Consider the following 13760-nt stretch of genomic DNA (forward strand, 5'->3'; position numbering starts at 1 on the left):
AGTGGAAGCCAACATTAGCATATTTTATACAAGCAATGCTTAGTTAGCGTGTCAATTCATTATTTATATGAATAAAACATTTTAACTGTTTCAAAAGATTTACATAGTCTAAATGATTTCAATAAGAATATGCTGGTATTTTGTACAGGCCCAGATGTGATAATTATACAGTCAGGATTATATCTACCTGTCTGCAACAGATCAGGTGACGGTCAAAAGTGAGTAGTTTTCAAGCATAACTATATTCAAGATCTCTGTATGAAGATAGTCATATCTTTTTAATGGATTTAGTCAGAAGCTAAGGTATCTTGTGGACATTAGTGACGATTTGTATTTGGGTGTAAAATGACCATATTGCTCCAGAAAAGCAAAGAATTCCACTGAAATTACGACTAAAACAATGTGTATATGTTTGGATTATCTCAATTTTTACATTGTAACAGTAACTTACAGGAAAATTTGCACACATCTTGGGCAATATAGGACTCTTCCTGTGTAATTGAAATTTGTAATAAATCAAAATTTGACTTTTAGGAATCAACGACAAAATGGTGAGTAATTGTAAATTTTTGCACTATTCGATGGAATATAATTATGACTGAAGTATCAGTGACACAGCATAGATCCTAAATATTCAATCAATTAAACCTTGCTTAAATTTCAATTCTAATTTTTGTTAAAGTTTATTATTAAGTCAGAATGAATGAGAGAAGGGAATAGAGGGAGATCTTTTTTCTTTATGTACTCTGTAGATTTTATTGACTGTTCAGTACCTTAGGTCAAACATTCATTGTTTAGTCACCTTGCACTCCTTCCGTGATTATAACCTATCATGGATGATGATGGTTTTAGTAATAATAATGGTTTTAATACTAATAGTCACTCAACCACGAAGCTTGAGCTTGGAGTGTACCAAATGATTTGGTAACAGTAAAAACCCTTTGTTCGAGGTGTAAAATGTACTAATGTTGTAGAGACAACTATGATATATTTTTATTGCAATATGTCTGATATTAAATGTGGCAAATATTTTTTCATGCAAATTATGTTATTTTTAACATGAATTTATTTTGAAATACAGATTATTCAATGTGACATTTTGCAAATTAAAAAGCCCTTATTTAAACAAATGAATATGTTTTCTGCCATGCATATTTAGTTCTAAATGGCCTTATAGTTCTTCAAGAGTAAAAATTCTGAAAGGAAAAGAAAAAAAAGTTTTGTCAAAAAACATACAGACGGTAACACAGACAGGCGAATTTACATAGCCAGCTTTACACTGGGCTTACATGAGAATATATGTCAAGTTGCTTTTCAAATGTTAATATTTTAAAGCATAACAGTAAATATTAACCAGTCATTTATACGTTGATTCTCTCCATGGATTTCTCTTTCTCTGCTCTTTGATGTAATATTGCAGAATGCTTCGTGTTCTACTACTTCCTTTGTTCATATTAAACTTTGCACTTTTTATGTTTATTTCAAAATCAGCGAACAAATCCTATGGATTTCCTTCCGTATTCAAAATTTAGAAAACATTGAATCACAATGCAAGGCAAAATATATGAACAGTGCAATGTATTTTAATCTTTGTTTCATTGTATATTGGTCATGTAATTGCTTGCATACTTCATGATTAGGCCAATAGTCACATTGCTTTGCACAAAAGAAGGAAAAATTTCTATACAAAGAGATATATAGATTATATTGAAAACACATACTATGTATGGATAAGCGAGACGAGGCTTTCATTCATTCATTTAATATTCTTTTCTCAGGAACATCTACAAATTAAAGCTAAACGAACAAAAACGTTTAACAATTTTAAGAAAATCACCCCTACCACGCCCAGGTCCAAGGTTCAGGCCAAATGGCGGGGTATAAATAAAAACAAATTTTAAAGACAACTTCTTCTGTATCCATAGCATGGACATATATTAGGCAACCCCTATGCATGACTATTATGAATATTCAACCCTTTATCAAAATTTTAAATTAATGCATTCTGAATAAAGCAATTATTTCTTTGATTCACCAGTGAATGAGATAACATCGCCTGAAGACTTTAAAAAAAACTTAATCTTATGTCCTAAAAATATCAAATGTAGAAATCTTAAGACATCTAGGACACAGAGAGTTAAAATTTTATTTCATCTTATTTTTGATTTTTTCTTTAATTCTGTAATAAACTCTCAGGCGTGCTATAGAAGGTTATTACGGTGAATTTAAAACCAAAGGAGGGATGGGCGATAAATAGAATGCAATAATTCTTCATATATGCTTATTCATTCAGTTGTATTGTGATTTTTCTCATTTAATTTTCTTAATTCTTATGCCTTAACATTCTGACCAGAAGTCCCTGAGGAGACTGAAGCTGTACTGGTGTGTACTTGGTCATTCTTAGTATAGTATAGTGTATTTGTGTATCAAGTCTAATTGAAATTGGACCAAAACTGTGGGAGGAGAACGTTTTGAAATCATTTCAAAGAAATTTTTATTTTAAGCAACCATGGCAACACTGTTCGTAAAATCAAAAACTGAGGTGCAGAATTCTGTATCTTAGTATATTGTATTTGTTTATCAAGTTTTATCGGAGTAGCGTTTGAAGAATTTTCATTACAGCTAAAAAATACACTATTTGTCAAAATCAGAAACCGAGAAATTAGATATCTTACTCATAGAACATGTGCTTGTGTATTAAGTCTTAATGAAATTGACCAAAACTTGGAGGAGTAGCGTTTTGAAAAAAAAAATGTTTACAGACAGACGGACGGACATCTTACTTTTGCATAAGCACTTCTGGTCTCTGACTAGTAAGTAGACCTAAAATTATACTCCGATTTCGAATTTTTATCAGAGTTCCGCTGTTTGAGACGGTAGATAATTCGTCTTCATTCTATGACGATTGTTATGCTCAATTTCTTATGATATTCTTTGATTCGCCAGCGCATGAGATAACATCACTTTCTTTTAGAGAATTATTCTGAGTGTAATGTGTTTCATTATTCCAGACTATATGCTTTGCGAAAGAAGCAAATGGTTTCATAATGTCAAGTTTCAAAAGTAATTTTGAAATATTGTAATTACATAAGTTACATTACATAAGAAGTAAAGCAGAAGAAATTCCTATTTAGTAAGTAATAATTGAAATCCAAAATCATTCAAAATTTGAAGTACTTTGAATTTATTTTTACTCGTTCCATGTTTGAACCTTTACACTCATTTATTAAAAGAGTTCATTTCCTGACATTTTTGTGAAGCTGAAAAATACAACATTAAAACAACAACAAAATGTAAAATAAGCTGATGAGCCAAACAAAGCTTTTTTTTCTTCCTCCTGTTTGTTGTTTCCAGCAAATTTTCACATTTAACTTCCGTTACTAGGTCAATTTCAAATTTAGTACAAAATATGCTTTTCAGTAATGAATGCACTTTTGTTCAAATAATAGTTGACCTGTTTCTAGACTTAGCAGTGTAATAAAATAAGTACATTATTCAAAAGTTTAATAGAACGTGTAATATTTTTATTGGATACCAATATTTTGAAGTATTGTTTGTGATTGGTTTAACTACCTACACTACTTTGTTTACTATGCACTGACAGCTTCCTGTAAATCTTTTATAGCATGTTAAGAACTAATGAGCATTATTTTAATGCATTTACTTTGCTATTTCATGTAAAACGTTTATATGAATGACGAATAAACCCTTATTTTTTATTTTTTTTTCTTTACATGTGTACGAATTTCATTTGGAAGTACACTTCATATCATGGTGAAGTTTATTCGTTCATCGATGTTTCGGAAAGCAACAAATATTCACGTCAAATCGAATTAAAAAAGCACGACTTCAATATCCTATTCTGTTTATTTATAGCATTGTGGACTTCCAGCATATTATAGTTTATAAAGAAATTCAAATCGCACCGATTTCAGTTTTGATATATTTTGACTTTTACTGAACTAATGATTGAAAGGGGTAATTCACACATCACATAGCAATAACATGACATGAAATAGTATTGCTTCCATCTACCATTAATGATACAATCTCTAATTATAGAATTTAGCGATTAATTTTGCAGATGGCACATAAGTCGTTTGGAGTTTAGCGGGAAATATTATGCACAAAGTCGTTTAAACTATTTTCTTATTAGTCCTTACTTTGCTAGGCTAGCAAAGTAAGGGCTAAAGTACGGATATTCCTGAACATAATTACTCATTGTTACAAAAGAAAAAAAATCGTTTACAACATTGACTAGGTGTGGAACTGAGCAGAATACATGCATGAGTACTTAAGTTTTTTTCCTTGCAACTTTATTTAAGAAACTCTGTAAAAAGTTTGATACTGTAGTAAATTTATCTTAGTTATTTTTCTTATCAAATCATTCGACCATTTGTTTTCATGTTTCTTCATACCTTTTCATAAAAAATGTCAACATTTTATCTTTCCAGTTTAAAAATATTATTTTAAAGCCAACATATTGTGGTCATACTAGTACTGGTATATAGTAATGCATATTTAATAGATGAATTGAAAATAATACATTTCAATAAATCAAATCAATATAAGTAACCAAAAATTATTCTGTATCCAATACAATTTATTCTTTTTTAAATCAAGTTAATACAATTATTAAAATAGCTGGGTTTTTTTTTAATTCTCTTAGCTTTTTATTATTCTTTTGAGCATTTCTAGTCCTGCTGCTCCGTTGTCTTTTGGAACCTTAATAACAAAAACGATATCAGATGATAAAGGTTTATTTTCTGGGAATTGCAACGGTGAAAACACAATGGAATTAAAATCATTAGAGTCACATGCACTTTACTAACATTTCATTTCTGGAAAGAATGATTTATCGGATGATTTCTCACGAGAAAATCTTAAAGCTAAATATCTAATGAAAACTTACCATATGACCTGCATCCATGATCCAGAAAAACGAAAAGTTATTATAAGTCTTTTCAAATCCGCATGTATTCGATGTATTTGGGCATTTAAATGGTTCTCTTTCTGCAAGTTCGTAGTCCTTGAATATTTTCAACGTTTCTACCCATCTTAGAGTTCCTTCGGAATAAGCAATAAAAGTATACTTATAAAAAGATATGAGAAATTTAAAAGAATTTTATTTTTCCCCGATGAGCAGTTTCAATAAATAATAGGAATAAATAACATCTTTCTTTTTTTTTTCGAGAAATCAGCAACATGATTATTGGATTTATGTTCATATAGATATTTAAAGTAACATTCGCCAAAATAAGATAAGATTTTTTCAGATTTATAACATCACTTGTGCGAAAATTCGTATAAATTCTTAAAGAAATAGGCACACAGTCGAATATCTTAATACAGTAGAAATTCTACGATTTCTTCAAATTTTAGGAATTTATTTGTAAATGCATTTCTTTTTTCAAATCAATTAGTCTCATGAATTTTATCTTTGTAAACATTTTTCTTATTTACTCATTTCTGTTATGTCGCCATTTCAACATTTCAGTTCAGGAAAGAAACAATTAACTTTTTTTAAATTATATGTTCTTCTAATTACTTAGGAATTGTTTTCCATTTCGTAGATCCGATCTATTTATGATAATTGAGTTTCTGGTAAATAATAGACATTTATCAATTTTATATTTTACTATTTTAAATTCCCTCCAAAATGGCAAATATAAAAATACATTGTTTGATAAAATTCCTATGTAATAAAGATTTTTGAATGAATTTCTTATTCAGTTGTTGAGGCACATGATCCCAACTTCGTTTTCAGAGGTCCTTGTTGGCTCTGTTTACATTCTGTATTGTTTTAATGAGTTGGGCATGATCAAAGTCGTTATCTTCAAACAAGCACCTGGTATAGCATAGCAGTGAGACTGAATTTCCAAGTTTTTCTGACATAATTTTATATACGTAACTATAGTTTACTGTAGATAACTCTAGGAAATACTTCGATACTTTGATTTACTATGAAACTAAACTCTGGAACTTTATTTTTGAGGTTTCGAAGCTTAATAGCTCTAAAATTCGATAGCAATGTAAACAACAACAATGTCAAATTTGAAAATACATGTAATATGTGAATCTACAGGTAGTATTTCCATTTGATAGTAAAACTGCGTCTGTACATTGGATACATAAGATGTAATAATCTTAAATCTATAGTAAAAAAAATACTTTGATTACCGTAAACATAACAAGTAAAAACTTCGATTTACAAAGGTAGAAACTTTGATACTATAATAAACTTTAGTTAGCTCTAGTAATCTGTAGTTAACTATAGCATTTTTTGTTAGGGTTAAATGTCCAAAATTTCTTACCAAGCGTATTGACTATGATGTCCAGTTGTCCAGTGTAGACTGATACCTTCAGAGTTGTTTCAGATACCAGTTTGTCAACTAAAGAGAGTGATACAACAATAGCAAATTAAATAGTAAATTGTTTACGTAAAACAATACAAAAAAATATATAACACTTCAACCAAAGAATCCGACAAAACGTGGAAAATAACATCCATTCCACCTGAAAAGCCCCTATGCGTACTTAAATCTTTAAGTAACAAAACATTGGTCAGTAAGCTTGATAAAGGAATGTTTGAATAATTTAGTAAATTATTACCTATTGCCACAACTGGCTTCATGAAATCGTTGATTAAACTGAGGTAAACAGAATCATTTTGCCCTGTTGAAAAAAAAATGGTGATTATGTTTCAAATTCTTACTCTTCTCAGTTTCTATTTATTATTTTTAAGTTGCATATTATACTGCGCGGATTGTGAAATGTATACCTCCCCAGGTGACGTTTGTAGGAATGATTTTCAATTTCCGGCGTATCTTCCCATTCATCAAAGCCCACAGAGCATCTTCTGGAGATTTGCACATAACTGCCAAGTAAAGGTCTTACACGTAAGCAGATAAGGTATTGTTTGCACCTTTACTTCTTTTATTTATGCTCTAAGAAAGATACAAGCTTTTTACAATTTTTTATACGAATAACATAGTTTCAAAATTTTGAAATATTTCTTAAATATGTATGTTCAGTCATTTAATAATATTGATCAAAAGCCCATGAGAAAAAAACTGAATTCGCCGTTTTTTATATTGATACGATCAAATGACACACTATGAGAAGCATCGGTATTAGATTATACACTACGTACCGTATACAGAATCTAATCAAAGGATAATTTTTTCAGGATATCTTAATTTAAAATTATAGTATCACGTGAAAAAACATAACAATACCAGGGATTTTGAATAGATATGTAATGTTCGTAATCCTTAAATTGATAAACATTATAAAAGAAATTCCATGTTGTACATGTATTACATGTAGGAAAGACATACAGTTTTTTTGTTTGGTTTTTTTTTTTTTGTTTGTTTGTTTGTTGTGAAACGTCTATCTGGAAAAGTTTTCACTCATATGGAGACGCCACCAATTGCCGGTGCAGGGCTGCAAATTTTGACCTATACTCGGCACTCAGGGCCATTGAGCAGTGAGGGATCTTTTTCGTTCCAGCACTTACTGCGACACAGGACCTCGGTTTATACGGTCTCATTCGAAGGACCGGCCTCCACGTCCTGCAGTGGATTCGAACCCGCGACGTAAGGATTAACTCCTTACATCGCCACTCTAAAGCAAACGCTCTAATCACAGCGCCACGCGGGTGACAAGACATACAATATCATTTAGTATTAAAAAGGCCGCATTCAGGCTTCATTGTTAGAACTCTTCAATTATACATGGAACAATAGAATAAAGTTATTGGAATTTCTTTATGTGTGCTGTGGCTTCAATTTGACACAAAATGGCTAGCATAAAAAGCGTGAATATACTATTACCGATTTACTCAGTGTGTTTTACAGTAAACTAGATACATGTACCTCTTCCAGATGAAAATCTAAAATCATTTGCTGATGTTTTTGATTTATCAGAATCCTTCCATTCAAGAAAGTTGTACAAGTTGACTCCATTGGTGAAGATTAGAAGACGTCCCCCCATTTCAGACATATAATTGAATGCATATATCCAATTTCCATTTACGATGCTGTTCTCAAGCGTACTGTATATTTTCGATAACTTTTCTGCTTCATTCTTGTCAATAAGTGCCTGTAATTTATTTTTATTAAAAAAAATAGTCACTGACAAAAATCTCTAAAATGAAATATGAAGATAAAGAATAGTAATCATGCTCATCAGTCCATTAAAACAATACAAATTTGGAGCAGAGACAACCCAAAAAAAACATCAGAGGTGGGATCAGGTGCCTTGGAGGAATAAGCGACCCCGTTGACCTGTCACACCTGCCTTGAGATGTATTGGGACAAAAGTGGTTGTGTGTCATTTTTATCAATACAGTTATGTTTTTTGTTCAATTAGCTAGATCGTAATGGACCCTTTGCAAAAAAAATTAACTAACGTTGGCCAATGTGTAGTTGATCCAACTTTGAACTGTATTTGCTGGATGAATAAAAGGTGCCCCTAGTGTCACGCCAACAAATGAACATATCACGCTTCCCTCTGAAATTGCCTGTGGATAAAAGACAAATTAAATCAGTTATTTTCATTATTTAAGTGTATACAGGAATTTTCATACGATTATGTAAATATATCGGTTACAACTGCATAACAATTATCCAAATTGAATACAGTTTATTAAGACCTATGGTATTCTCCAGAGAAAAGGTGATAAATGCACATTTCTTTGATCAAATTAACTTTGACTTGTATATCATCCCCTTTCAATGTGTGAGAAAGATTGCGTGAACTTCGCTCTCCTTTTTTGGCTGAATTTGAATTAAATTCATTAAAAGGACTTTACCTGAATCAATTGATCTGCAATTACAGCAGTCATTTTGCCTCCATAAGACTCTGTCATGATATAAAAAGGAACATTCTGGAAATAAAGTGCATGAATGAAGTATTTTATTACCTGAGAAATGAAAGGAGTGCATCTTTACGAAAAGAAACAAATTTAATGGCAACTACCTATATTTTTAAATAGAAACATGAGAAAATGCAATGAATTTTTAAAGAAATTCATACAATAAAATTTGCCAAATTTATGATAGTGAGAATTGTACTCTTGGCTTTTGGGGTAAAACAAAATTAAGTTCAATAAAGAAAAGCATTCATGTATACTGTAGAAAATGTGTATTCGGCATTCAGAAGATGATGATTGATTGTATGTAGTTTTACGTCCCATTTAAGAATTTTTCACTCATATAGAGACGTCACCATATACCGGTGAAGGGCTTCTAATTTTGAATTTTACTCGGCACTTAGGGCCATTGAGCAGTGAGGGATCTTTATCACGCCAACGTCTGTCGTGACACGGGGCCTCGGTTTTTAAGGTCTCATCCGAAGGACCTGCAACTTTCACTTCAAAGTGCTGAGCGCATTGCGAAGGAAAAGTTGCTACCTATTTTTTATCGACTTAGGTGAGTCGCGGCCGAGATTCGAACTCACGACCTCCCGATCACGGAGCGAGCGCTCTAACAACTGAGCTACCATGAACAGTGGCATTCAGAAGTATTTTATTGTATGTTTTATATATATATATATATATATAGAGAGAGAGAGAGAGAGAGGATATTCAGTGTTTTGTAGTTGGATATGGAATTTATCTCACGAGTGGGACAGGATTTTTTTTATATTTTCACGAGTGCGGAGCACGAGTGAAAATATTTTAAAAATCCTGTTTCATGAGTGAAATATATTCCTTATCCAACTACAAAACATTGACTTTTCTATTTATTACATTTTCTTTGATTTTCCCTTAGCCTCTTTCTTTTCTTAACACAGTACAGAGACGTATAAGACATCCATTAGACGTCTGTGCACAGTACTATTGTCGCAGGCTGTGACGTCATAGTTGAACAGCTGCGATGTCACAGCTTAACAATTATTACATGTAGATTGAAAACATTGTAACATGGATTTCGGCAAATATTTGGGAAGAAATTTGCATAGTCTGTATCAAGACGGTTTATTTACTATCTCTAGCTTATGACTAGTCAAAACTGATTTTTTACTTATTTTGATATCCCTTCACATTGTGAGAGAATATCACTTTGGTTATTCTTTCACACTGTGAGAGAATATCACTTTTATTCAATTAATAAATCACTGTATTTCACTGTCAAAAATGTAATAAATATATATTTTCAACGAAAAATAAAGCATACCTGAAATTTCTTTCCATTCGAACTTCTGAAGAATACAGCCAGAAAGGTAATAATATCAGATGCAATCATTTCAGTGCTGTTACAGTACAGAAATTCAGACTCAACGTAGCTATATCCAGACCCAACTGGACTGTCCACAAATAGAATACTGGCCTCTGAAAGCTATCATCATCATTGAAAGGAATATAGTTTTCGTCATCGATTATTCTTTTATTCTTAACTTAAATTAAGTTATAGAATAGCAACAAAGGAGGATAATAGTATATAATGGCATTCATAAGAACAATTTTATCTAGACGGGGCGCAGGGGGGGGGGGGGGGATTTACATTATCTAGTTATATTTATATGTTATACATATAATTATGTGGTTGGAAACCTATTTGTATAATTAGAGTGCTTATATTGAAGCCCAAATAAGAATACAGATAAGAAGCATTCCTGCTCCGAACTAGGTGTGAGATTTCTTGAGCTTGCAATTTTTATTTAGGATTATTTTAAGGTATATTTTCTGAGCTTTAGCTTAACAAGCACAAAATTACTGTAACAGTTTATATTAAGGTATGCCACTTTTCGGCTTTTGTAGAAAGTTTGCTCAGAACCTTTAATATCAAAAGTATCAATTTTTATTCATAGAATTTCTTGAGTTATTATTTGTTATGTTTTAAGTGATATTTTTATAACAAATTTTGACACATTTTTGAAATACATATTTTGCAACACAAGTAAGATTAAATTTATCGTGCTTTTAACATAAAGTTTTATTAATGTAAAATCACTTATTTTCATTTGACATAATTTACCTCCCTTGAGGGAAATTAATTGGTTCCTGGGATTTGATTTCAAGGGTTTTCATGCCATAATCAGGATTTTTTCTTATTCAGAACTTTTATATTCACAAAGTATATATTTTAAACCGTAAAAAATTCCTGTTTGAATTTTTCTGTGTACAGTTTTTATCATGAATTATGTAAAAAGTATCAATAAAACTGAATTTTTTACTAAGTATCTAGAATATCAATAACGCTATTCATTCAAACATTTTCATTAATTGATGGGAAATAATTTTCAGTTTTCCATTTCCAACAAAAATCCATTATCAGATCTAACCCTTACAAACAATACTATAGTTATTTATAGTGATAACTTTGACACTTTGATTTACTATAGTGATAACTTTGAAGACTCGGATTTACTGTTGTGATCACTGTGACACTATAGTTATAACTATGAAAACTTTGAAATACAATAGTGATTACTATGAAAATTTTGATTTACTATAATGATAACTTTGTTACAATAGTTATCACCTTGAAAACTTTGATTCACTATACGTATAAACTTTGGTATTTTTTATAGGGTATACATATTTAACATCTACAAGTAGTTGAGAAAAGCATGTAATGAAATGAAAAAGAGACATGCAATAGAAAAAATTTGAGTTACCCAAGTTGTATTTCTTTTCTTTAGAGACACATCCAATGGTCCAATTTCCTGGAAATTTCCCATGCCGGTGGACGATTGACCTGGTCCACCCTTCAAGTTGATTCAAGATTTATACAATAGTTCTCAATGCTTTTGATGTGGAATTCAACATAAATTTAACAATTACTAGCTTTATCTTCTTTTTCTTATCTCTTATTGCAAGTTTTTTTTTTAATTTATACTTAATGTATATCACTCCTGACACTGGTAATGTCAAGGAAATTTTGGAAAGGATATTTTAAAATATTTACTCATACAGCTTACAGCATAACTCAAAATTTAAAAGAAAATCGGGGTCATTGTGCACATCACTGAACAGTAATACCATGAGCTTGACCTTTGTGCAGCTAACTTGTAACTTTTGTGTTAATCACAACCTCAGTAATATTTTAGAAGATGTAATTGTAGCAATAAATATTATCTTGTTTTATATAAAATACGTAAAATCGAATATATATTTCTAAACAATAACTGCTATTGTTGCATGTTAATTATTGTATGATCTGTTTGCGCTAATGATATATCGTATTTTGAGTATTTAGAATCTAAGAACTCATTGTAATATTTTCTTATATCAAGCTTTCCATGACTTTAGTGCTGAGTGGTAAAAAGTATTGTGTTATTTCAAAAATGAAAAATAAATAAGGCGAGTGATGTAAATTTTGAAATATGGGTTAGATTTTACAAATTTAAAGCTGAAAAGGTAAGTTAATTTTGTGTTGACGATTTCAATATATCTGATATTTTTTTTAAAATATGTGGAAACTTGCAAATGTGTAGATATCATTTGAAACCTGCATTGAATATTTCTAGCTTATAATAAGATTAACATTTCTGTGAGTAAAAGTTTGTAAGACCAAAGTTCCAACATTTTGTCTTTAAAACAGAGCAATTTATGTCGTAAGAATCGGTTAAGTTGATGAAGATTTCAACTATTCAGAGAGCAAAACTAAGAAATATAGAAACTTGTACCTGGAGCCACATGATAAGGGGAACATCACTGATTCCTCGTAGAGACATTGTGTGATATAACCAGTAAAACAGGTGCGCCCCAGGACGAACTGTCACATAGTCCCATTTCTCCGTACCAGAATCTGCAGAAACTGTTTTAAAAAAGGCAAAAATTTACGATATGTGGCTTAAAAAATATTAGTCTGCTTGAATCTCCATACTGATTGTGTTGTGTCATATTAATCTAATCACGTGACATGCAAGAGCATGCTTGAGAAGTTTTATGAATCTAAATTGAACAATAATAATGGTTACATCACCGGTAGATACTAGAAGCAATGACAACAGATGCCAATACATCAGCATGTCACTGGTGTAATGAAACCAGGATAATATGTATACCACCTTCCAATGTCTATATATGTATTAGTCTCATAATTATTCATTTATTTGCACACGCTACATATAATTTACACGATAGTTGTTACCAACAATGTCCTTTTGTTTGATACTCAGCCTTACTATCAATAATAAATAATGCATAATATTAATATGCATTTAAGAGGTCCTTTTGGCACACAATGACCTTTTTGAAGTCTTTGAACAATATAAAAACTGTTCTATATCCGAAAACGAAATTTAAAAATAAGAAAAAACTTCCCCTAGATACATGTGCTTTCTTCATCTCTCCTTTATTTGTGATATGTAATGGAAAAAAAAACTTTATTGACTGAAATGTTATGCAATTTTGCTTACGTTTCGCTCTGAACACGATTACATGATAAATGAGAAACATGTACCTCTAGTTTTTAATTACATTTCCAAGTTGGCGGAGGTATTATATATGGACACTAAGTGCCTTTAAGTTAGGTATCCGCCTTCCGTGCTGATAACTTGCAATGATTATTTCAGCCAAGTTAGTTTGAAAAAGTTTATATGTTTTCACCCCTGTCTGTATGACTGTATGTATCTCTATTGAAAGTTTAAAACTGTCTTTCTTTCATTATGGTTTCTCAAAACGTCATGAAGGGATTTTTATGACTTCAATGCATTTGAAGATTTTTGAGGTCTTAACTTTTCCCTGCATAAGATTATTCAAATTGCATGTAAACATAGTTTAATCCCATTTAGCCTGTACATAAATT

The 13760-nt window shown here is 31.0% G+C and overlaps 1 protein-coding gene across 2 annotated transcripts; it reads right to left on the reverse strand.

The window, feature by feature from the left end:
• Positions 1-4595: 4595 nt before the first annotated feature.
• On the reverse strand, positions 4596-13000 carry LOC133195907 (retinoid-inducible serine carboxypeptidase-like). 2 transcript variants are annotated; one of them, XM_061331886.1, is made up of 12 exons: positions 12936-13000; positions 12637-12767; positions 11626-11715; positions 10182-10343; positions 8816-8890; positions 8414-8524; positions 7878-8103; positions 6782-6859; positions 6613-6675; positions 6315-6392; positions 4913-5067; positions 4596-4725 (listed from the first exon to the last, which is right to left on the reverse strand). In XM_061331886.1, the coding sequence occupies exons 1-12, from the start codon at positions 12979-12981 to the stop codon at positions 4666-4668; spliced, it is 1275 nt and encodes a 424-aa protein (XP_061187870.1). In that variant the 5' UTR covers positions 12982-13000; the 3' UTR covers positions 4596-4665. The 2 variants fall into 2 exon arrangements, with proteins under 2 accessions (XP_061187870.1, XP_061187868.1); XM_061331884.1 differs by having other exon boundaries at positions 6782-6877.
• Positions 13001-13760: the final 760 nt, after the last annotated feature.

Source organism: Saccostrea echinata, unplaced genomic scaffold (genome assembly GCF_033153115.1).
Source record: "Saccostrea echinata isolate AGI-Se365-2 ecotype Australia unplaced genomic scaffold, CSIRO_AGI_Sech_v1 ptg000029l, whole genome shotgun sequence".
Taxonomy (NCBI): Eukaryota; Metazoa; Mollusca; class Bivalvia; order Ostreida; family Ostreidae; genus Saccostrea; species Saccostrea echinata.